This window comes from Pan paniscus, chromosome 18, assembly GCF_029289425.2.
Source record: "Pan paniscus chromosome 18, NHGRI_mPanPan1-v2.0_pri, whole genome shotgun sequence".
Taxonomy (NCBI): Eukaryota; Metazoa; Chordata; class Mammalia; order Primates; family Hominidae; genus Pan; species Pan paniscus.
In genome coordinates this window covers 93,726,851-93,752,475 of record NC_073267.2, presented here as the reverse complement: position 1 = coordinate 93,752,475, position 25,625 = coordinate 93,726,851, and the positions used below count along the sequence as shown (strand labels likewise).

The following is a 25,625-nucleotide window of genomic DNA, read 5'->3' as shown; positions in this document are numbered from 1 at the left end:
TCACCCCCCATGGAGGCCTGGGCAGATGTGACATGTGGGAGGGGAACAGGCCCGGCTAAAGGAGGTTCCTCAGTTGTACCCCAGAAAGCCTTAGCCCCTCAGAATGTTGTTCTTAAAATAGCTGAGCTGGTTGGAATGTACCAGCCTTGTGGGTGGGGCAGCAGGAGCCTGTAAGTGGCATGCTCGTGCGCCAGGCAGTGAAGCCCCTGATCCTTCAAGGGAGGGGTCTTTTCCCCACATTACAGGTGAGAAAACAGGCCCTGAGAGGCTGGTATAGGGACATTCGGCTTGGAGACATATAGATGGTTCTTGAACCCCTTTTCTTTTCCTGCAAACTCATGTCGTGTTTTGCTGGTTTTGTAGCGGCGGGCATCAACCCCGCAGGAGGTGGCAGTACCCAAGGGGGAGGGACCTGCCCTGGGAGCAGGGTTTCAAAGCTCCCGGCAAGCACAGGGGGCTGGACAGTGTGGGCAGGGACCTTGCTGGGTGGTGAGTGTTAATAACCACATGTGGCGCTGGCCAGCCCTCCAGGCTCTGTGCGGGAGGTAGAAAGGTGCCCATTCTGGATCCTGCCCCTTCCCCTCAGGGCTCCCACCTGTGCCCTGGCCTGTGGTCTTGGCTCTGCCCTGTTGTAGGAGAGGGACCCACCATTCTCTTTGTCCTTTGAACTTTTGTGTGTGATTTTTTTTTTGAGGAGACAGTCTCACTCTGTTGCCCAGGGTGGAGTTGTGTGATCTCGGCTCACTGCAATCTCCACCTCCTGGGTTCAAGCGATTCTCCTGCCTCAGCCTCCTGAGTGGCTGGGATTACAGGCATGTACCATCATACCCAGCTAATTTTTATATTTTTAGTAGAGACGAAGTTTCACTGTGTTGGCCAGGATGGTTTCAAACTCTTGACCTCAGGTGTTCCACCAGCCTCGGCCTCCCAAAGTGCTGGGATGACAGGTTGAGCCACTGCACTGGGCTGTGAGTGACTTGTTTCCTGCTAACCCGGACTGAGAAATAGGAAGAAGTAACAGAGCTTCCAGCATTAAGACTTAAGACATGATTTCCAGTTGATAGGCGGGGTTCTCCTGCTGTGTTGAATGGGTAATGCACAGACGTGCCGGGAGGCATTCACCCGTCCCTGGAGCGTCCTGCCTGGTGACAGTGTCTGTGTTGAGCCACACTGCATGGTCTGGGCCAACCATGTGATTTATGGTGGGGTGTTGAGCCATGAGGTGTCAGCGTGTATGCGTCACCGAACCCCAGTAAGACTCAGGACTGCATTCCTGATTGGTGATGCTCATATCTGCAGATATGCTGGGAGGGTTCAGTGCTATGGGCCTTTACTGGTAGCCCCGTGCCTGGGCCCCACTCCGGGAGCCTTTTTCTTTGCTGGATTTTGTCTGTCAGTCAGTCATCTACCCTGACTGTGACTTTGACAGTGGTGCCCAGTCCTTTGAATTACTGACCTGAGGGTAGGTGTGGTGCTGAGCTCCTGAAGAGGCATGAGCCTAGTTACCAAATACTGCATAGAGTGACCACCACCATTTCATGGTTCAAAAAACTGAGGCTGGGAGCACTTGAAGGGTCCCTGGCCCCCTGCTGTTGTCAACGAGGAAACAGACACAGAGCACACAGCCCTTCCCAACCAGGGTTTATTTGGCGCCTGGGCACAGTGGTGGCTACCTGGCTAGGTTGGGCACTACAGGGGCATGACTCCTACTAGGTAGAAGAATGTCACCGAAGAGGGCAGGGTGTGGTCAGTGTGGGTCATGCGTGGCCGTGTGAGGGGTGGGGGAGAGGCCAGGACCAGGAGGCGGGGGTGCTGGCTCCAGGAAGCTGCCCCCTTCAACCTTGGGCTTCACCAGGACCTGGCAGCACAGACACTGCTCTGCCTTCGAAGGTGGGGGCAGGGGAGGCCTCCTTCACTTAACAACAGGGAAACACCTTCTTGCGGAGGACAGATTGAAAAGAAGCTTCTGCACCAAAGTTTCTAGAAAACAGCGGATTTCCTTCACAAGCAGAAGGGGCTGGGGGGCTCCTCCACGGGCCTCTGGGAGGCTGTCAGTCCCGTCCCACCGTGCACCAAGCAGCTAGAAGGAGAGAGACACGTTAGAGGGAAGGAGTGCGAACGTGGGCAGCCTCGTAGCTGGTGGTGGTCATCTTGAATGGCAGGTAGGGGGATGGCTTTGAGTCCTTGTGTGACACACAGGTCCTTGCTGGTCACCCAGGTGCAAACCACACACCTGGGAAGGGAAAGTCAGTCTGGCTGGAAGTAGGGGGCTGTGGAGGGGGTGCTCTGGTGCAAGCTCTGGCCGGCATACCTGTATGTGGGGCCACCTAAGGGCTGGCTCTCAGCCTGGCATTGGTGGCAGGAGCTGACAGTGGGCCCACAGCAAGCAGGCAAGTCCCCGGGAGATACGGGGCAGGCTCTTGCCCTTCTCTCCAGTCAGGTGGCCACTGCAGTTCCAGGCCTTCGCCTCCTACCTGGCACCAAGATCCTGGACAGGGCCTCAGGCTGGCTCAGTGTGTCCACCTTGACGTGCCGGAATGCCTTACACACGGGGCTCTGCAGGTGCCTGTGACGCAGGGACATGTGTTAGTCAGGGGTGGCAGGAGTGGAGCTCTGCATGTGGATCCCCTGTTAATCCTAGCTCTGCCCAAAATGGGGAGCTTATCAATAAGCACGGGGGGGTCTTTGCAGTCAGAGCCTTTGTGGGAAGGTGAGGGGGTACCCAGGGAGGCTGACTCTGGGGATCTCTGGGGTGGGCAGTGAGCTTCTCTTTTCCCTCCCTGTGAGCTATATATGGGCAGCGGGATCCCCCTACTCATTGCACAGAGCCTCTACCTCCCCCTTTACGCTAGGAGGAGTGGGGCCGTCCTCTGCCTGGGACCCATGACAACACAGAAGCTGCAAAGAGTTTTAGTCCCTCGTTTTATGAGTCACTGAAGTATGGACAGGGAGGGGACACCCTCACTTCTCATGACTGCCCCTGTTCCCACTAGGGTCCTGAGTTTGTCAGCAAACCGTGAGTGTTTACCAGGGAAGCAGGAGATGGGGGCATGGGCTACCCCTAGGCCCCACTTCCTGCCTGTGGGGTCTGGCGCATCAGAAATAGTCTCCACCCTGTCCCAGATGTGCGCTGAGCAGAGGACAAAGGCCTAAGGCCCATCAGAGCTGCTGACACCCTACCCCATCTCCATCTCTCGTACCAGGCACTCAGCTGGAGGGGAGGTTAGTCACTCGAACGACTGATCACATGGGGACTGAGTTACCTTCTAGGTCAGGCCCTCAACTCTACAGGGTGGTAAAGAAGGCAGTGCCTCGGCCCCCAGGGGTGTTCCAGGAGGACAAGGTGCTCTAGGGGCACAGAAGCAACCCTGGGGAAAGCAGGAGAGCCCAGCTGAGTGTGGTGGGGGCTCTCACTACCCCCCAAGAGCTCCTGCCTCCACCGGGGTTTACTGAGGCAAGCATGCCAGGGGGTAGATGCCTCATGCCTCGGGAATCTGCTCACTGGACTCAGCATTACCCTCCCCACCAAGGATGCCTGGCTCCAGGAAGACAGCCCCCGCACTTCCCTCTGTCCCCCTCACCTGCTGTGGGGACCCAGAATCAGAATCTCACCTCTTCCACGCCTCCTCTGTCTCCCAGAACTCATAGATGACAAAGGTGAAGCCATCCGAGAGCCTCACGGCAGTGATGCTGCAACAGGAGATGGTTGGGGGAGGCTGGAGCTCAACCAAGGCCACCTCAGTGCTGTTGCCCTGGGGTGGCCTGAGGCCCACCACTATACACAACGGCTGCCTTCAATGTTTCTTCCTGTCTTGACCTCCATCGAGACTCGACAGGGTGACCCCACCAAAGGGAATAAGGCCTGGCTTCTTATAGTGGCCAACAGCTATTTGTTAAATAGAATCAATGCAATGTAGTTTTTCTTTTGAGACAGACAGGGTCTCACTGTGTTGCCCAGGCTGGAGTACAGTGGCACAATCACTTCAGCCTTCCAAGTAGCGGGGACTAGAGGTGTGTACCACTCGGCCTAATTAAAAAACTATCCTAATAGAGATGGGGTCTTGAACTCCTGGGCTCAGGCAGTCTTCTCACCTTGGCTTCCCAAAGTGACAGGATTGCAAACTTCAGCCACTGTGCCCAGCTGAAATGTCATGTTAAAATGTGAACACTTATTTGAACAAAATTCTTTGGGAAGTCTTGAGGTCAGGAGTTCAAGACCAGCCTAGCCAACATGGCAAAACGCTCTTAAAAAACTTGCTGGGCCTGGTGGCACATGCCTGTAATCCCAGCAATACAGGACGCTGAGGCATGACACTCACTTAAACCCCCTGGGGAGAGGTTGCAGTGAGCTGAGCTTCCACTACTACACTCACACTCCTGCCTGGGCAATAAAGTAAGATTCGGTCTCAAAAAAAAAAAAAAAACCTTATCTTTAAAACTCAAAGCATCTTCCTTCTATTTGTCCTCTCATTTAATCCTTGCAACACCCTCACTGCACTGTACCTGACCAGAGGAGGCTGAGGGGAGGGGGTGTTGGGCCACGGAGGAAGGGACTGCAGGCAAGTCCCCCGTTGCTCTATGGGACCCAGGAGCCTGCACTCACCTCATTTTAAAGGCGCAGATAGTCTATGCCGCCCCAGCATCCTCTCTGCAAGTGCACTACAATGAGGAAGCCCCAAGTGACCATAAAGGGGGGGCCAAAAGCTGGGGAGGAGGGGCTACAATGCTCAGCCTGGAGGGAGGGGCCGGGCTGGATTCCATCTTGGGGCAGACACACCTCCGTGCAGCTTTAGGTGCACCGTGCCTGCGAAGTAGAATCTCACCTGGCTCTCCAGGCTTGCTGTCTCCAACTCAACAAACCAGAGCCTCTACGTCCACCGTGCCTCCTCTCCACAGTGCATCGGGGTGGCCCTACTTCACCCTGGAGCCTCCCACTGCCTCCCACTTATTCACATAATGGAAAAAGATCAAGTCTGGCCCCTGCTCCTGTGCAGTCCTTCCTCCTGGAGGGGAGTGGGTCCTGCCCACCATCCTGGCTACTTACTCAAGCATGGCCCCTTGTGGCTTGTGGCCACCCCGGGTCTCGGGAACGACCACACTCCTGCCCAGGCTACTCCTCCCCTAGCGCTACAGGTCAGGCTGTTGTCACTGAAGCCTCAGTGGACAGGGGGCCCAAGAAGACGCCTCCCGACGACCCTGTGCTAGGACCTGGCCTGCCTGGTTCACAGCCATATCCCCAGGCAACGGGGTGAATGAGTGTGTGCTCTGGGGATGGAAGAAAGCCCTGGAAAAGGAGTTGGGCAGAGCCTTGGTGCAGAAACGGGGGGCAGGGGGCCACTACCAGCAAGAACAAAGGGCTGTTGTCTTCTGCAGACCCCTCCACTCTGGCCATGGCCACATGGCTTAGCTTTACCAAGGAGCTACATCAGCCTGGGGGGAGGAACGGGAATTTGAAGGTAAGGCTGCTTGCCCTCCCCTGGACATCTCTGCACATCGTGGGAGGAGGGGGAGAATGGCAACTACATTGCTTGGGCATTTCCCTTCAGCCTCACCGACTCTCCTTTCCTTCCTCGGTTGTTAACTGAGCAAATAATACATTCTGGGCCTGGTGTTAAGTGTGCAGCAACCCCTGAGAGAGCAGCAGCTGAGGCTGACAGAGCACACGGGGCACACCAGGCCCAGCTGGAGCCCTTCACATTTGAGATTCACACGATTGTATATGCACTCATGATCACCCCAGCAAGGAGTCCGGTGGGTGGCCCCCCCTTTACAGATGAGTAAGCTGATGTCAGGGAGATGAAGACGCCTGCCACATTTGCTTGGCTGGGAGGAACCTCAGTAGAGACCTGAACCCAGTTCTTATGCATCCAGCCGTGTGTGTGCCTGGGGTGCAACTTGTACTTAGGGGTAAGCCTAGTCCTGCCCTGTTCCTCCACTGCCAGGCACAGCTCCCTGCCACCATCCCACCCACGCCTCGGCAGCTCACTCACTGGAAGCAGTTCCTCACTCCAGTGGTCCCCTGCAGATACTGGCGCAGAGAGTCCAGAAACTCGCTCAGTTGCTCGGGGCACACGGCCATCTCCTGCCGGACCAGCTGCAGGTGCTACCGGGCACAGCAGGAGTCAGTGTGGGGCTCCACATCAGGCCTTCTCCCTAAACACCCCATCCGGCCCCCATGACCTCCCTTCCTTGGTCAAAATAAAATAACCCTCCCCCACTTTTCATTCTTACCCATGAATGTATAAGAATGGACTAAAAATGGGCTAAGAAAGGACTAGAACCTCAAGAGCCCAGTGCAGAAGTAGCCCCCACAAATGGGGAAAACAGATGAGGTTGTTTACAGAGGCCCCATCCATGTCCACAACCACCTGCACAGCCTCCAGGGCCTGGAGACACAGCACATCCACTGACAAGAAAAACTCATAGTTGATGGACTCAGCATTTTCACATCTCTGTCTGGCTGATCACTTTGCTCTACGCCAAACCTTTTTTGGATCAAAGTCCAGGAGCCTCTGGGCCAGGTGTGGTGGCTCACACCTGTAATCTCAGCACTTTAGGAGGCCAAGGTGGGCGGATCATGAGGATAGGAGTTTGAGACCAGCCTGACCAACATGGTGAAACCCTGTTGGTCTCTACTAAAAATACAAAAAAAATTAGCCAGGCGTGGTGGCACACACCTGTAATCCCAGCTACTCAGGAGGCTGAGGCAGGAGAATTGCTTGAACCCAGGAGGCAGAGGTTGCAGTGACCTGACATCGCACCACTGCACTCCAGCCTGGGAGATACAGCAAGACTCCGTCTCAAAAAAAAAAAAAAAAAAAAAGGTCCAGGGAGCCTCAAGAAATACCCCCAGAGTCGGTGGGGTGGCTCCTATGCCAGGGCAGGGTCTGGGTGCCAAGCGCTGGGTGACATCTCTCCTCATGGTGGTCCCAAGCAGGGAGAGCGGGGTCAGAAGCACTGAGCCAGTTGGATCTTGGCAGTCCTGGCGTGGGTAGGGATGTGGTCCCAGAAGAGAGGTGGGAAGGGGCCTCACCATGTTGGTGCCATCTTCATCTGACAGGCGCTGCTGCAGGTCGAACCACAGTGCCTGAAACAATCCAGCACACAGTGATGCTAGACCCAGAGCCCCACTCCGCCCCGGGGGCCAGGAGCTCTGGGATCCCTGGGGCTGTTGGGAGCTCCCAGGGACCCGGCCCTGTTGCACAGGGCTGGGAGACCAACGCTAGGAAGTGGCAGAGAATCCCTCTGGCCCTGGCATCTGGGGGGCAATGGGAGGCAGAAAAGCCCAGCTGATCCACTGCAGAGGGCCTAAGGGGGGCCTAGAACATGTTGCTGGGGTGAGGATGGCTTGGGAGAGGCAGCAATGGGGACTCCAAAGGCCTGAGTCCAAGATGCTGGGGTTTGCCACAATGATGAGCAACAGCCCTTAGATTCCCTGTAACTTATAATTCACCCCAAATCATAACCCCCAACACCTCAGAGATCTAATGGGGTGAACTGTTCTCTCTGGTCTTCCCCAGACTCTGAGCTAGATGGTTTACAAATACACAATCTTCCAGACTCCCCAGGGAAGGTGCTGCCCCACTGTAAGTTTCAGTCTCCAGGAACCACATCTGCTCTGTTCACCCACGACTGGTGCCCACACAGGGCTGAGCCCTCACAGAAGATCAACAGTCACTATGTCACGGCAGAGAACCCCGGCTCTGAAGGCACGAAAGCCATGTAAGTGTCACAGAGTGGGTCTGAACCCAGTGTCTCTACCTGACGCACAGGCTCATGCTGCTGCTTCCTTTAGCTTGGGCACCCCACTAACCACCTCTGTGGCTATCTCTGTCCATCCTCCATGAGGACAGACCATCTACGGGAGTCACACAGGGCACACACAGGTAAAGCACGCCGGCTAATAAGGAAAACAGCAGCAGGTGGATGAGTCTGTGTAGTCACCACCGTGACGTTCTAAATGTTTGAGCAAGGGACCTTGCACGCTCATTTTGCACTGGGCTCTGTAGTAGCTGATCCTGGCAAGGGTACTGCCTTCTGGGGGCACACAGCATGAACACACCTTGGTAAGTGGTGAAGGTGTGCCTGGCAGGAACAAGTCTGTTTCCATGGTTTTACAAGCATATGTGAGGGGTCCTGCAGGGCTGGGGCTGGAAAAGCCATAGGAGGATGAGGAGAGGCACTGTGGCCCCTGTATCTGCCCCATTCTTCTCCCAGCCAGGGGCTCCTAGAGCCTCCATCCTTCCAGCCCAGAGGCAGCTCAGGTTGGCCGGTGAAGGGCGGGGCCTGAAGCCAGGCCCGGATTGGCCCCTGCTGACCGCCCGGGCCAGTTAGAGGCTGGGGAGGAGGACCTGGTCCCACCCCGTCTCCAGGACGCCCAGGTACTCCGTGGTTACCAGCCAGCCTGGTTGTTAGGGCGACGGTGCTCTAAAAATAAGCTTCAAAGAGTCTCCCTCCCGAGGCGCCCGCTGAGTTGTTATGACAACCGGGCCACGGGGTCCCCTCCGAGCCGCTCCCGCAGCTGGCTTCAGGAAGGGGGTAACTCCACCCCAGCCTCATCCCTGCAGGAGGGGAAGTTTGAGCTTCCTCCCTCGGACTTCATTCCACGTCAGCCTCTGTCTCCCTCCATGTGGGGAGCCCCTTGTTCCTGCCCCCATGAATGCCTGAGAACCCCCAAACTAAAAGTAGCAATACCCTTTACAAAGGGTGTAAAAAAAATACACAAAAGTAGGAGAAACATAAAACCACCTCAAGCCCAGGGTTCTGAGAGCTCAGTTACCTTGGCTTATGTGGGTATACGGGTGTGCTGTGTGCATGTGGATAGGTTTGGGTAGCAGAATGCCTCATAATAATTGCTAACATTGCTAATATTAAATGCAAGCTACAGCACCAGGCCCTGTGCTAAACCGGAGACAGCATTTTGGTGCATCCTAACGACACCCCTATGAGGGAGGGGTCCCATGCTCCAGGTTATTTTCTTGATTATCAGAGGAGGAATCTAAGCCTCAGAGAGGACAAGTCCCTGGCCCAGGGTCACACAGCTATGAAGTGGCACAACCAGAATTCTGACTGATACCTGAGCCCATCTGTCTGTAGGCCCTAAGACAAACTTTTCTTTCCACCAAATGGTCATATTGTGAGCACTCTTATCCCGAGTCACGAAACATTATCTGAAAATGTTTTCTGTAAGGGCTGGGCCATTTCCTATCACCAGTGGACGTCCCATATCACACTTAATACATTTGCTACTGCTGGTCACTTCCTTCCTTGTTTCGAAACTCTCCCGAATCAATCACGTCTCTCTCTCATCCTGGGGCTGCCTTTCGGCCAATATCTGCTCCAGCCACTTCAGAGCAAAGTCTCCTTGAAGCTAGGGCCTTGCAACACAGGACCCTGCTGACCACCCTCTGCTCCTGGAGCTGCTCCTGCTGCCTGCAGGCCCGCCAGACCCCCCAACACTCTCTCTTCCCAGGCGCCCCTCCTTGGGCCTGAACAACACGAGCATCCCCCGGGGTTTGATCCTTAGCTTCGTCCTCGGCAGCTCCACGCCCCACCTGGGGGATGTCTTTTTCATGGTTCCCTGGCCCCTCTGCAGCCCAGACTTTTGTCCTGAACTCCAGGCCTAACTCTGCACTCCCTCAGGGGTTGGAAGGAGCAGACGCGGTGATCAGGCCAGGGCTTACTTTGCTCTCCAGCCTCCCAATCAGCTCTGCCAAGCGGCTGATCTGGGCTTCCAGACCCTCTTCCTTTGCATTCTCCGTGGCTGCGGTAGAGAAAGAGACACACAGACTTCAGTGGTGGGCAGGACGAGGGCTTCGGGGGGAAGCTGGAAACACCCAGCCCCTCCAGGGGCGTCAAACTTGCTCATCTCCCCAGTCCCTGTCAGAGGACTCTCAGAACTCCTCGGGACCCCCAGCCGGTACCCCCACCAGGGCCCCCGCTTTCTCTCACCAGATGGAAGGCTCTTGCCTTGTTCCATAGCCATGAGCTTGTGGTTGGGGGCAGAGGTGGGAGTGGGGCTTCCACACCAGGTCTGTGCTGCGCTGTGGCTGGGTTTGATGTGGTTCTGTCTGCAGTTTGGATGGGAACACACACAGACCATGGCGGTGGCTTCAGGGCCCTTACCACTTCCAGCATCTTCCACAGGCATTTATTACGCAAGACAGTGGGCTCACACATGCACAGAACTTGCATCATGGCCTTTGTTTTGACAGAGGAGGAAATGAGGTTTTTAAAGCAGGTGACTCAGCCAGGGCCATGCAGCTAGCTGGGCAGAGCTGGGATTCGAATTCAGCTCCATTCTAGGACCCCACGGCCCAGGCCTTTTCCCCGAGAGATTCAGTTCCAGGGTGAGGCTGAGCCAGGGGCCCACCCCCACTCTAACAGCTCGAAGCTTTCGGGCACGTGTAGAGCCCAAGCTGTGGAGTGACCAAGTCCCCCTCCCTCCCTCATGATAGGCCCATTTGATGTTTGGTGCCCTCTGGGGTGGGGGACCTGGTTTCAAGACCCGCCTCCAACACATACACATAAAAGCAAGACCTAAAGAGACACTGACAGTCGGGATGTAACAGGACAGAAACTGTGATCCTGACCTGGGCCTGGCCCCATCTCCTGGCCCTGGACACCCCTCTCCTGTGCATACTCATGTGCATACACACCCCTGCGTGCCCTGACAGGCACAGCTAGCCACAGGCAGACACAGACACACACAGACACAGACACACACACACACACACACACACACACACACACACACACACTGCTCACCTTGCACTGTGTCCAGCACATAGTAGGGACTCAAAAAATGCTCAATGAATGACCAAATCCTCCCATGCAAAAGGATGCTGAAAAGCTCCTGGCAGACATACAGAAACACAGACACTCCCCCCAAAAGACACACAGAGTGCCCTGTGCACGGCCCCAACACCCCCTTGGTCTCTGCGCATCGCGGTCTTGGTGCATTCTGGAATTTGTCTCTTGTGAACCTTGAACACTCAGCCAGGCTCTCCCCCGTGCGGAGGGAGCAAACTCGACTCCCGCCTTGGGAGGGGAGACGCTGGCAGAGTCTTTATGGTGTCAGTCATGGCTTCTCTATAAAGCAGCAGGAAATTAAATGTATCCCTCAGACCATGATGGGTTGCTCAGGGCTCCCGGGTGGTGGGGTCTGAGCCAGTAGCCTGTGCTAGAGGTGACATCCTGGGAGACTGTCCTGGGGCTGGGAAACAGGATAGTCCTCAGGGACCCACAGCCTAGAGCCAAACTAGCTGAGATTTGGGGAAGTTCGAGGGAGGGGCATGTGTGGAACAGAGGTATCACGACAAGCTGCCCCGTCTGACAACATCCCCAAGTAAGGTCCCCACCATGGGGGCAGGTGGGTGTAACTGCTGACGCGTGATGGAGCTGACCCAGTGCGGGAAGTCAGCCCTGAAAACCGCGCAGCCCTACTATCTGTTCTGCGGCAGGAGAAAAACAGCAAGTTTTTCATCAAGATAGTAACAGGAAAACCAAGGAAATCTAAGTGTCAGCTTTTTTCACAGCGATGGCTGCTAATTCTAGGGCACCCAAGAATCACAAGACTGACCACATGTGCAGAGTTCTGGGCTCCAGTCCAGGGATTCTAGCCAGTGAGTATGGCCAGGAGCCCGGGAATCTGTATTTTAATTTTCCCAGGTGATTCAGCGCAAATGCTCAGATCAAACTCATTTGGGAAACAGTGTCTCAGAGTTACCTTCACAATCATATCTGATCAGGACCAGCTCTTCAACTACGAAGAAACACACGATCAAACCCCAGTCCCCCAGCAAACCAATATCCTGGTCCTGAGGTACCTCTCTCTGCCTGGAAAATTGAGGGCTCAATCGAGCTTGGGTGCCGACACCTGGCTGTTTCCCTCATCTATTTGCATTTTCTCTTTTTCTTCTGTGTCAAGCACATCAGCTGTTCTGGGAAGAACTGAGCAAAGAAGGGTTTGTCTCAACTTGAAACAGCAAATGGAAGGGTGGGGGGAGTTGCTCGTGGTCCCCGGGGGATGGGACTGCTGAGCCACGAGAATGCCGCTCCTCTCTAAATACCAGGTCACAGCCCTAACACAGCAGCCACCACCTAGGATGAGACCCCAGACGCATTCCCATGGTTCCAAGCACACAAACAAGGCCTAACGCAAGACCAGATATTGTGAGAAAACCACTCCTCTTTCACGTCTCTTTCAGTCCTCCTGAGAAAGTCTCAACTTGCTACTACTGTCTTCAACACCTCTCTGATTTCCCAGTCTCTCTTTTTAACAGAGAGGTGGCAAGCCTCAGGATTCAAGCTGGATCGTAAGCAATGACGGGTGCTTATTTTTACAGTTCCTTCACTTACGGCATGTGATGCCAAGAGTGCAGTTATAACCATATGCCATTTCCTAAACTGCTTTCTAATTTTCAAAAGTGGGCTGGGGTGCGGTGGCTCCTGCCTGTAATCCCAGCCCTTTGGGAGACTGACACAGCAGGATTGCTGAGACCAGGAGTTTGAGAACAGCCTGTCCAACATGGCGAGACCCCATCTGTACAAAAAAAAAAAAAAAAAAAAGCTGGGTGTGGATGGGACTACATGCCTGTAGTCCCAGCTCCTTGGGAGGCTGAGGTGGGAGAATTGCTTGAACCTGAGTTGGAGATTGCAGTGAGCCACAATGGTGCCACTGTACTCCAGCCTGGGGGACACAGCAAGATCCTGTGTTGACAAATAAAATAAGGCCGTGCTTCATGGCTCAAGCCTGCAATCCCAGCACCTGGAGGCCGAGGCGGGTGGATCACCCTAAAGACCAGCCTGGCCAACATGGTGAAACCCCATCTCTAACTAAAAATACAAAAATTAGCTGGGTGTGGTGGTGGGCATCTGTAATCCCAGCTACTAGGGAGGCTGAGGCAGGAGAATCGCTTGAACCTGGGAGGCGGAGGTTGCAAGTGAGCTGAGATCTCGCCACTGCACTCCAGCCTGGGTGACAGAGCGAGACTCGGTCTCAAAAAAAAAAAGAAAAGAAAAGAAAATAGAAAAGAACGAATGAGAGAAAGAGAGAAAGAAAGAGAAAGAGAGAAAATAGGCTAGCTGTGGTGGCTCACACCTATCATCCCAGCACTTTGGGAGGCTAAGGCAGGTGGATCACATGAGGCCAGGAGTTCAAGACCAGCCTGGCCAACGTGACAAAACCCCGTCTCTACTAAAAATACAAAAATCAGCCAGGCATGGTGTTACACACCTGCAGTCCCAGCTACTCAGGAGGCTGAGGCATGAGAATTGCTTGAACCCAGGGAGGGAGAGGTTCTAGTGAGCCAAAATCACGCCACTGCACTCCTGGGTGACAGAGCGAGACTTTTTGTCTAAAACAAAACAAAAAATAAATAAATAAAACTTGGGCCAAACAACAGAATAGTTCGCATAAACGATTAGTATGTGGATGCGGCAAAACAAATTAGAGTCTGGGAAATGGTGTCTTCACTGTATTAATAAATACGTACACCAGGCATTCTCCTGAGCATTTGCTATCTCATTCAATCCTTGCAATGGCTGAGATTTTAGGTATATAATTGTGCCTATATTACATAATGGAGCACCAAAGGCACAGAGAGCTGTGGCAACTTGCCCAAGGTCACCCAGCTCTTAGGTACACAGACATCCCCACCAAGCAGCAGGTGGGCACGTGCGCGTGCATGGCATACCCCCATGGGACCCTGCAGGGTCTCAAGAGACTCACCGGAGCTGGCTGGTCTGTTCCTCGATGGCCTCCACCGCACTCTCCACTGAGCTCAGCAGCGACTGGATCTGATTGGCCGTCTCCTTCAGGAGGAAGCGGGTCACAAACTGGTCCACATTGCTCCCACCCTCATATACCTGTGGAGGGAAGAGAAGAGGCACTGAGGGGAAAGGGGTGGGAGGGAAGTTGGAGGTGGGGTCTAGCACGGGAGTCGGGGGAAAGCTGGTACTGGTGAATTTGCTTTGCAAAGGGAAGGGAGGACCCCACGGCCTCCTGGGGTCCAGTCTTAGAGGCTGTAGCATTTCCAACGCAGAGGCTAGAGGTTTAGAGACCAAATTTGAACCCTGGCTTCACCACTTACTAGCTCTGTGACCTCCCAGAGTATAATGGGGTCACTGAAGTATCTATCTTACAAGGTTGTAGTGAAGACTAAACGGCAACATGCGTATACAATGCTCTGCACAGGGCCTGCCACACAGCAAAGACTCAATCAACAGTAGGTGCTACAATACAGATGACGGTGATGGTGGCAGTGATAGTGACTGGTGGTTTTGTTGTTGCTGTGACAAGGATAATGATCAGGCAAGAAGAATCCACGACCTTCCCTCCCTCCTTCCTCCTGCAAGGAGGATTCCTAGGGCTCCTGGATCACCAGGCTGTTACTAAGGAAAATGACAAAACGGAATCCAAAGCAGCTGAAGGGAGCAAAGTGCCCGGGGCTTAGTAATCAAAAGGAGGCGGCCAGAGAGGAGCCTGGGGGGAATCAGAGAGGGAGTCTTGGCGGAACTCTGGGGAAAAGACGAAAAAGAAAGTTTTCTCCAAGTTTTGCTCTGTGGTGTGGAACAGAATTTCCACCTCTGTCCTGAGATTCTACAAGGACATTTCTCAAGGCTTTTGGATCCAGTGGAGATGCTTTGGGCTGCAAAGACTTTACAGCAGAAGGGAGAAAGCTCTGCTTACCCACGTCACTCAAGGACGGGATGATGAAAATGATGCTGTGTTGGGGGATCCTGGGTCTCCCAAACCCTGCCCTGCTCTCCTGGCCTCCTCTGCCAAGACCCCGCCTTCCCAAGCCACCTGCCCCAGGCACCTTGGAATTCTGCCCAGTCCCTGGCAAGGCAAGGAAAAACAGGGCTCTCAAGGAAAGCAAATTAAACCATCCATCACTCTGACTGGGAATTAATTAGCAATAATTGCACAATGGGAAACACGGCTGACAGACAGACTGAGAAACAGAAGAGGAGGAGGGGCACATGAGAAGACAGCTAAGGCGTGGTGAAGGTGGGCGACCCATGCCACCAAGCCGACAGCCAGACCAGCGTCTGCTGGGGACAGACCCTGACAGAGTACATGGCCAAAACTATGTCAGCTTCTTAAAGCCTGGCAGGTTCCCGCAGCTGAATAAATGGCAATGACCAAAACCACACATGATCCAGTGATCAGCAGACTCCAGACACGCGAATGGCCAAAAACGGACATGAAGACATAACTTGGTAAAATATTTAAACACAAAGCAAAAGGCTGCTAGAAGTGATCAGCAGAAAAATGGGCTGAAGTGTGTTAAAAAGCACCCGGACCGGTGACTGAAGATGTGGTCAGGGATCAATAAGTGTTACTGGTTAGCTGAATTCCAAAGAAGACAAGTTATTTTCCGGGGAGTAAAAAATGAAGCTTTTCCTGATTTCTCCTCCCCAACTGAAAAGCAGCCTACATTCCCCCATGTAAAGATACCACCCCAGATGTGACACAGGGGTACACGTGCCTATTTGTTACATGGGTATATTACATAATGGTGGGGGGACTGAGCTTGCCTCAGACAAGAGACCAGCTCCACAGACTCCACAGGCAAAGGCTGAGGTGGAGAAATTTTGCATCCAGTGGACAAGTTACTCATTTGTAGAACAACTGGGAGATATCCAGAAACCTGCAAATTTCTGAAATTTTACCAGATGAGCACCTTTTCTGCAAACAATGCTTAAGAATTTGTCCTAAGTCACTTGGGCTTGAATTAGAGAGAGTTCTTCATATGGGGAAGTTATGACAAGAAGTAACAGCGATCACTCAGATTAAACATTCAGGTTACAGAGGTTAGGAAATAAAAACATTAACCACTAATGGTTTAATTTCAACTATATTGGATTTAGTCAATAAACATAGGGAAAAAAAAGCCTAAAATCTTAGAAATTATTTTTATTCCCAAAGGGAAGAGAAAGTGTTAATTAGCTAAGTATAAAAATAGGATTAAGAATCTTAATAATAATGTATTTTTTAAAGTAACTGATGAAGTGAAAACTAGGAATTGTACATTCCAAATCATAATCCATGATATAAACAGGGCAGACCAGCAAAAGGTAAAATGTAAAAGAGATGAAGAAAGCATAAAAAAAGGGAAGAATAAAACACAACAGTCAGACCGAATAAAGCAATCATAATAAAAAAGGTGGCCCGAATTCCCTTGTATAAAGACAAAGTCCTAGATCTGATTAAACAAGGTCCATCAGAAGCGCACCTAAACCAAAGCAGCACAAAGGACTTACGAAGAAAAGCCTGTGTAAAGATTCAGTAACCAACTGTGATCGAACAGCATAAGGTGCGATATCACTATCAAGTTAGAAATTAAATGAGAAAGTAATGCCCAAGAAAGGTAGGAATATAATGATAAAAGGCATAAAGTTATAACAAAGACGTGCCATTATTAAATCTTCATGTACTGACACAGAATATAGCTATGGGGACTTCGATGCCTACAGCCATCTTATATAGCCATTTTGCTATATGTCACGGGCCGTAAACTGCTCAGATTCTTTAACCCATTAATTCCCCAACTCTGATAAATTATCCTCAAGAAATACTGCAAAATATGGACAACTATGTTTGCCACAAGGTATTAACTATGTAATACTCATAATAGCAAACACTTGGAAATAATCTAATATACCTAACAAAAGAGGAAAAATAAGTACACTAAAATATTTTAAATGATGCTTTTGAACAGTTTTAGTAACATAGGGAAAATGGTAAAAAATTAGGTAAAAGAGCAGGAAATAGATTTTTGTACCCAGATTCTAAGTTTAAGAAATACACATAAAAAAAGGCTAAAATGTTACCAGTGGTTAGGGATAGTGGGAATTAGAAGCGATTTGAATTTTCTTTATACTTTACTCCCTAAATTTTGCATATCAACTACGTACCATTATATAACAGAAGTACTGTAACAAAAGTCTATATGCGTCAAACAACATGGCTAAAAATTAGAAAGGAAAACCATTAGAAACACAAAGATTTAATGACAAAACGCAATTTAGTATGAGAAATTAGATAACCACTGTCTCACAGAACAGATACATTAGATAATAATAAATAAGGACGCAAAGGGCACTGTTAGAAAGAATAGTGAAAGTCTCTGAAATTGGCAAAAATGACTCTTGGGTTTCTTGTTTTTCCAAGTTTACTATTTTTTCTAGTTTATCTAAGTCTTTCCTTATTCAGGAGCTACTTTGTTTTGTTTTCCAACATTTATTTATTTGAAAGATGGATTTGAGAACTTGTTAAAGGAGGGAAGCCGAGGACAGAAAGTTGGGTTTTATGTTTTATTATTTTTATTTCAGATTCAGATGATACTTGTGCCTGTTTGTTACACAGGTATGTCATGGTGGGGGTTGAGTTTCTAGTGTACCCGTCACCCACATATTGAACACTGTACCTACGAGGTAATGTTTCAACCCTAACCCCACTCCTACCCTCCCTGGAGCAACTTTTAAAACTCTGTGGATATAGACCATTTATAATAATTCAATGAGTTCTCTTCTGGCTGGGCATGGTGGCTTATGCCTGTAATCCCAGCACTTTGACAGGCCAAGGTGGGAGATGATTGCTTGAGCCCAGGAGTTTGAGACTAGTCTAAGCAAAATAGAGAAACCCTGTCTCTACCAAAAAAAAAAAAAAAAAAAAAAAAAAAAAAAAAAAAAAATTAGCCGGGAGTGGTGGCACCCACCTGTGCTCCCAGCTACTTGGAAGGCTAAAGTGGGAAGATCACTTGGGTCTGGGAGGTTGAGGCTGCATTGAGTAATGACTGTGCCACTGTACTCCAGCCTGGGCAACACAACAAGACCCCATCTTTATCGCTTCCACAGAAATGCACAGGAAGTTTGTCTGGCACTCTCCACAGGGCAATTGGTTGTTGCCCTGGGATAGTGACCATTCATGCATTTATTCACCAATTGATTTCGGAATTGCTATTTACCTATGTATTAGTGCACAAGTGCTTTCAATTCTCCTTTGAGCCAGTTCCAACATCTGATTCTCATATTGAGTTAAAGAAAATCTTTGGGCTGGGCGAAGTGGCTCATGCCTGTAATCCCAGCACTTTGGGAGACCGAGGCGGGTGGAACACCTGACGTCAGGAGTTCAAGACCAGCCTGGCCAACAGGGTGAAAACCAGTCTCTACTAAAAACACAAAAATTAGCCGGGCGTGGTGGTGCATGCCTATAATCCCAGCTACTCGGGAGGCTGAGGTGGAAGAATTGCTTTAACCCAGGAAGCAGAGGTTGCACTGAGCTGAGATCACTCCACTGTACTCTGGCCTGGGCAACGAGAGAGAAACTCCATATCAAAAAAGAAAAAAAGAAACAAGAAAAAATATTTGATGTGTGTATTTGAATACCTGCAGAAGAGACATAATTTTACCTTTAAAAAAGTGCCTCTTGGCAACACATATTTCATAACGAAGAAAGGATAGCTGTTTTCAGATCTGCTAATTCTGCAAGCACAATCCACATCGTCTTAAGCATTCATGACGTAGTTATAAAAACAAACACAAATGTAATGGAAAAATCTCAGTACATTAAAAAAATAGAGTAGAAACCTTTCTAGTCATTCAATTTTATCTTAATACAATGAACTGAAAAATAAATGAGAACATAACAGGCTGCTCAAACAATAGGGTGAAAATACTACACATTAATATCTGTGATTGCTATGGGAACATCAACAGTAATTTTTTTTTTTTTCTGAGATGGAGACTCACTCTTGTTGCCCAGGCTGGAGTGCAGTAGGGCAGTATCGGCTCACTGCAACCTCCACCTCCCGGGTTCAAGTGATTCTCCTGCCTCAGTCTCCCAAGTAGCTGGGATTACACACAACTGCCACCACGCCCAGCTAATTTTTGTATTTTTAGTAGAGACGGGGTTTCACCATGTTGGCCAGGCTTGTCTTGAATTCCTGACCTTGTGATCTACCTGCCTCTGCCTCCCAAAGTGCTGGGATTACAGGTGTGAGCCACCGCACCCAGCAGTAACTTTTTTTTTTTTTTTTTGAGACAGAGATTTGCTCTTGTTGTCCAGGCTGGAGTGCAATGGCGCAGTCTCTACTCACTGCAACCTCCACCTCCTGGGTTCAAGTGATTCTCCTGCCTCAGCCTCCCAAGTAGCTGGGATTACAGGCGCCTGCCACCACGCTCGGCTAATTTTTGTATTTTTAGTACAGACAGGGTTTCACCATGTTGGCCACGCTGGTCTCAAACTCCTGACCTCAGGTGATCTGCCCGCCCCAGCCTCCCAAAGTACTCGGATAACAGGCGTGAGCCACTGCACCCAGTCCCCATCAAAAGTAAGTTTTAAAAATGTCAACATTATCAAAAAAAGCATTCCATTTCACATATGAAAAAGAACAGCAAAAACAACAAACCTAAAGTTATAAGAGGGAGGAAATAATAATGATAGGAGCTATAAATAAATGAGAAAACATGTCATGAAATTTAAATAAATGTGCCAGGAGCTTGTTATTTGAAACAGCTAATTAAAACAGGCAAAACTGTCAAATAGAAGGTTTTAAAATGTAGAAAAATAGGAGAAACTTAAGATGTGAGCTATAGCAGCACATTTTATTTTTTTATTTTTGAGAAACAGGGTTTCTCTTGTTGCCCAGGCTGGGGTGCAGCGGCATGCTGTGCCTCACTGCAGCCTCGACTTCCCAGGCTCCAGAGATCCTCTCACCTCAGCCTCCCAAGAAGGTGGGAACTACAGACACATCCCACCATGCTCGGCTAATTTTGTTTTGTTTTGTTTTTGGTAGAAACGGGGTCCCACTATGTTGCCCAGGGTGGTCTTGAACTTCTGGGCTCAAGCGATCCTCCTGCCTCGGCCTCCCAAAGTGCTGGAATTACAGGCGTGAGCCACCGTGAGCGGCAGCAGATCTTTTATTGAACTTAATCTGCATTAAGTGCCTACTTGTGTCAAACAATGTTTTAGATTTTTAAAAATAATCATAAAACATTCCATGCATGACTGATTGTAAAAACGACTATGCCTAGGGCAGTTTTGTTTAAAAATATTCCACCGGGCGCGGTGGCTCACGCCTGTAATCCCAGCACTTTGGGAGGCCGAGGCGGACAGATCACGAGGTCGGGAGATCGAGACCATCCTGGCTAACACGATGAAACCCCGTCTCTACTAAAAATACAAAAAATTAGCCAGGCGTAGTAGCGGGCGCCTGTAGTCCCAGCTACTCGGGAGGCTGAAGCAGGAGAATGGCGTGAACCCGGGAGGCGGAGCTTGCAGTGAGCTGGGACTGTGCCACTGCACTCCAACCTGGATAACAGAGCGAGACTCCATCAAAAAAAAAAAAAAAAAAAAAAAAAAAAAAAATATATATATATATATATATATTACAATGGACAAGTGAAAAAGTTGACTAAAAGTAGAGATGACCTTAAAATAACTATGAAAATCATCCCCTCCCCTGTTTAACACTGAGACCCAAGAGTTATGGATAAATTCTATTTTTATGTAGAAAAATGATTCTATGTTAGAGAAGCTGATTCATACACAGAACACATTCAAAACCACCTCACAAAATCATTCCCAAGCTATCATCCGATCTCCATTCCCAATGGAGACAGAGATGAAATTCTTGGCTCATGACAAGGACTCAGTAATGTGATAAAAGAATAATATACCAATTAGGGTTTATCACAGGGAGCGAAGGATTGTTCAATTTGAGACAATCTAAAAATAGCATCCACCCCATCAATAGCTTAGGGGAAAAAAAATCATATGATCATTTAAAAATACCAAAAGGCATTTGAAAAAATTCACCACCACCCTCCTAAGACAAAATGGAAAAAAGGGAATGCAAAAATATTTCTCCAACATGCTGACGAGGATTCTAAAATAAGAGCTGGTATTAATATGATAATCAGCAGAGAAGTACTAGAGATGCACTTGAAAATCAGGAGCCAAACAAGCATGCCTGGCCGTGCCCCACCACGATGTTTTAGAACATGAGAGAAATGCCACAGGATAGACAGGGAAGCAAGAGGGGCACGTGTTAGAATGCGGAGACAACGGCACTCTTAATAACTGATGCCGCGGCTTGACGAAAGCAAACAGCACATACAAGAAAAGCATTCAAAACAACAACCGACAAGCTGCATTTCTACAAACAAAAACCAGTTAGGAAATACGCAAGCAAAAGCAATGCCAATCACATCAGACCTGTAATCCCAGCACTTTGGGAGGCCGAGGTGGGCGGATCACCTGAGGTCAGGAGTTTGAGACCAGCCTGGCCAACATGGTGAAACCCCGTCTCTACTAAAACTACAAAAATTACCCAGGAGTGGTGGTGGGCGCCTGTAGTCCCAGCTACTTGGGAGGCTGAGGCAGGAGAATCACTCAAACCCAGGAGGCAGAGGTTGCAGTGAGCCGACATTGTATCACTGCACTCCAGCCTGGACAACAGAGTGAGACTCTGTCTCAAAAAAAAAAAAAAAAAAAAAAGAAAAAGAAAACAAAAAAAAAGAAACGCCAATCACCAATGCAACAACCTATCATCACCACGACTGCCAAAAAAAACCACCAAAGACCACCCCTGACATCATACGCATATGACTTCCAAGAGCAAGATCTCTAAAACCGGTCTAACTTGTATCAGTAGACACTGATGGAGAACTCTCTTATGTTCCTGCAAAGTCTGACTAAAGACCAAGACGCAACCATGGATGTTATGAATGCCTCACAGCATGGCTAGGACGTGGGCCCCTTCTAAGGTGAGAAAACCGAGGCTCAAGGAGGTGGTTTCCATTTCCCGGGGTCATCTGTGAGCATATGGTGACCTCACACAGCCTGTTTGGAGCAGAGCTGGCGTTGCCACCCTTGTCTGGGTGACTCGGAAGCCTGGGATCTTTCCATGCTACCTTCTAATCCACTGCCTATACCTTGATACTTTGGGATATCAAACGATATTCTACAAAGATTAATACTTGAAGGGAGCAGGTCTTACATGGTATTAAAATATACTCTAAAACAGCAAGACTCAAAACAGCATGATACTGGGACAGAAATGGAAATGTGGAATCATGGAGGCCCAGAATGAGGCCCAACTATTTTTAGATATATGGCAAAACAGAGACTATCTAATACATGGCAGTCACTAACTGAGAAGCATGGGAAAATTGCACAGAATGGGTTTTAATATCTGGCTGAGCATACAGTAGGAGCGTATTGATACAAACCAGCAGGTGCCTTTGCTCCGTGCTTGGTCCTGCATGCTCAATAGCTCAGAGGCCTTACTTGGCTCAATCTCTGAAGGACTTTGTAATTCATAAGGTGGATGTCTCCATTTCACAGAAGGAAAAACTGAGGCTCAGAAAGGGAAATAACCAGCTCAGATCCTTCAGCCAGGTCTGGCTGGCTTTATCAGCTAAGTTCCCCGGCCTCAACCGGCAGACAAGGCTGGGCTTTTCTGGACTCCCAAAGCTCAGGGTGCTGGTGGCTGCTGCCTCGAGCACCTGTGGGTCCCTCACCCTTGCATGCTCCCAGTTCCCTCACCGTGGGCCTGGACCAGTGTGCCCTATGGCTGCTCTCTGCTCCTGGATGACTGACTCTCCAGTTGCCTCCTGGGTGTGCCTGGAGTCTCATGCTACACTCCCATGCCTCTTACCAGGTCCCTGACTCAGTTTCCCCACTCATCCCAGCCAGCAGCTATGGCTGTCTGGCTATGACTCTGTTGAGTTCACCTTTGTGAGCCTCTGTTTCCATAGCTGTGAGATAGTGGAGGTGACAGCAACCACCCATAGGGTTGCTGTGAGGATTAAACCAGGTGCTGAGCATTGAGAACCTGATAGGGGACCGGGTTCAGATGCATGAACCACCACCCCCCACCACGCCCCACCCCGCCCCCTCTTCCAGTCTTGTAAGCCCACCCTGAAGGGTACGACACCTGTCTGGGGACCCCTTAAGGGTACAGGGTGATTGCGGACACCCTTTCTAAGACTCCAGCCCAGGATCAGGCCTGATTCTGGGAAAATGCCTCCTGCTCCCAACCAGAGCCATTCACCAAACCATTCTATTCCCTTCCCAGTTTATCTCAGCTGCTTCAAAGAGGCCCAGGCAAAGCCCACCCCTGAGATAGGCCTCCCTGGCGGCCTGTCTTCAAAAATCCAGGCATCCTTAGGCAAGGGTGGAACTGAAGCAGCACTGGAGCCCTGGACCCCTGGAGCCACCTACACCCACTGACCTTCTTGGTATAACCCATGGCCTTCAGGACAGAGTGATTCAAGGTCTCCAGGGAGGCCAGGACGTCCTCATAGTCACCCATGTGGTCCACAAAGTAATCTGGGGAAGGAAAGGCAAAGGTCAGGGGTCACAGGTCCTGCCCCTCCCACTCAGCACTCCTGCACCTCCCATCTGCACTACCTCCAGCCTCCCCTGCCTCAGGCCCTTCTCATCCAACCCCATCCCAGCATCCCCATCTTGGTCCCAGCATAGCCAGGCACCTACCACACAGCTCCTTGGTGTCCACATGGCTGCAGAGACAGACAGAGACAGAGAAGGGGTTAGCAGGCCTGACCCTGCACAGCCTGCGAAACACACATCCTGCCTGCTCTTTGCAGCCTGTGTGCTGGCCCCACAAGCTCCGCCTTACAGAAGAGGGTGTAGCAGGTAGGTGACACCCCCGCCCCTGAAGGCCCATGTCTGTCTGACCCCCCACACCACCCACTCTTCTTCTGTTTTCTCTGAGTCTGCTGACCCCATCATGAATAAATGACACCAAGGGGAGGGCCAAGCTGGGGGCCAGGAAAGGGGTAAAGGGACAGAGAGTGGGGACCCATTACTGTGACGGGCTGTCAACAAAGCTCTCATCTGACCCAGTGACCCACCCCCAGGCGACCCTGCCTGCTGGGTCCTGGAGTTCCTGGGGTTGTGGCAGAGCCCTTCCTGTTCTGGTGGCAGCCCCTGGGTCCCATATCCCCATTCCTGCAGCCTGGAGAAGGGTCCTGTCCTTTCTTGGGGGAGCAGGCTGAGCATGAGCCTATCCCCCATGGCAGTGAAGGAGCACAGAATGGCCCCAAGATCAGGGGTGCAGTGCTGGGAACTATGGTGGTTCTGCAGCTTAGGAGCAGATTTGATAAGCTGAGGCCCTCTGGGACTGGCTAGAGATGGTCTGGATAAGGAGCTACTGCCAAGTCAATATGCAAGGGACCCAATACGGTGGTGCCCCTTTCTGGGCCTAGGTCCCTCATCACGCTCAGTGGAGCCCAAGCTCAGCAAAGCACATCTGGACAGAAGGCTTCTGTGGCCCAGTGAATCTGCACTCGGAGGCTTTGCATGCTCTGTCAGGAGGTGCCTCCAACCTCCATCTCATATTCAGAGTTCTGGCAAGTCCTGCAGAAAGCGACCCTGTCATTCTGCTTTAATTCATGTTTCACAAAACTTTTTGACGGTTTGTACACTGTTTGGGGCACAAAGTCTATTTAGCATCCCAAGGGGCTAATGTTCGTGGCTCACACCTTAGGTAATGTTGGGGAGATTAATCCTAAAAGTCTTTATAGAGCTTTGACCTTCCATAACCGCGAGTCCTCCCTGCACCCCCACCCACCCACACGTACTCTCACAGTTCGACTCTCAAACCAGTGCCTCCTCTTCCCTCTGCCTCCACCCCCGCCTCTACCCCGCTGGCCCTAACACAAAAGGCCCTGAAAGAGAAGGTCTAAATCAATGGGCACCTGCCTGGCCCCTTCAAAGCACCCCAGGAAGCTGCAGTAACAGCTCAGAAATCTCCATCTGGCCCCAGAGAGTTCTCCATTCCGCCGTCTGCAGCCTGAAGCCATTTCTTTAAAGTGGCCTTTCCCAGAGGATGGTATCTGCTCCACTTACCATATCCCGGTCCCCAGCCAGTGCCCCCCAGGACTCTCTCAGCCGCAGCCTCTGGTCCAAGCCACCACTGTACTCTACCCCTTGCACACTGGTTTGGTGGTAGCTCCTTGTCCAGACCATCTCTAGTCAGTCTCAGAGAACCTCCGCTTACCAAATGTGCCCTAAGCAGCCCTCCAGACGCTTGGGTCCTCATCACGCGAGCAGGCCTGAGAAAGGAGACCAGGTGGGGCTCTGATCCCTCCTGAAGGTGGGGTTGAGGAGAGGGCTCAGACCTCATCCTGTCTGGGGAATCCCAAGAAAAGGGCAAGATTGGAGGTGAGGCTGGGAAGGGTCAAGGGTAAGTCTGAGTAGAATCTGCATTTTCCACTTGATTTAGAGATGGGTGGAGACAGAGTTTTTGGCTGATTCTGAGATGCAGGTCAGGGTTATGACTGGGTTGGAGAAAAGGTTTAATAAACTATAATGATAGACGTAGTGTTGAGTTAGGATTCGTGTTTGGTTTAACACAGGAGTCAGTGTTAGGATGAGGTTCAACCTCACAGTTAATGTTGGGACTGGGAGGACACACAGGCATTGGGGTTGGGGTGAGAACTGGCTGCTGGCTGAAGATGGCAGAAGGATGAAGTCATTGCCACCTTCCCATTTTCATAATCCCATGTCCACTGTGCAAAACCAGGAGTCTCTCCTTAGTTGGCCATGTGCACTCAGAAGAGACACTTGCGATAGTAGCCAACGCAAT

At 50.8% G+C, this 25,625-nt stretch overlaps 1 protein-coding gene across 3 annotated transcripts in view; it reads right to left on the bottom strand.

Annotated features, from left to right (window-relative positions):
• Positions 1-1,624: 1,624 nt before the first annotated feature.
• Positions 1,625-25,625, bottom strand: part of NECAB2 (N-terminal EF-hand calcium binding protein 2) — a 33,854-nt gene continuing 9,853 nt past the window's right edge. Inside the window, exons 4-13 of one of the 3 annotated variants that reach the window (XM_034940814.4) lie at positions 23,510-23,535; positions 23,247-23,344; positions 13,733-13,869; positions 9,952-10,070; positions 9,684-9,763; positions 7,034-7,087; positions 5,991-6,103; positions 3,613-3,690; positions 2,475-2,566; positions 1,625-2,080 (exon numbers count right to left, since the gene is read on the bottom strand). In XM_034940814.4, the coding sequence (XP_034796705.2) occupies positions 2,052-2,080; positions 2,475-2,566; positions 3,613-3,690; positions 5,991-6,103; positions 7,034-7,087; positions 9,684-9,763; positions 9,952-10,070; positions 13,733-13,869; positions 23,247-23,344; positions 23,510-23,535 (826 nt within the window). In that variant the 3' untranslated portion in view covers positions 1,625-2,051. The remainder of the gene's footprint in view (positions 2,081-2,474; positions 2,567-3,612; positions 3,691-5,990; positions 6,104-7,033; positions 7,088-9,683; positions 9,764-9,951; positions 10,071-13,732; positions 13,870-23,246; positions 23,345-23,509; positions 23,536-25,625) is intronic. The other 2 variants (XM_034940816.3, XM_034940817.2) reach the window with 2 other exon arrangements.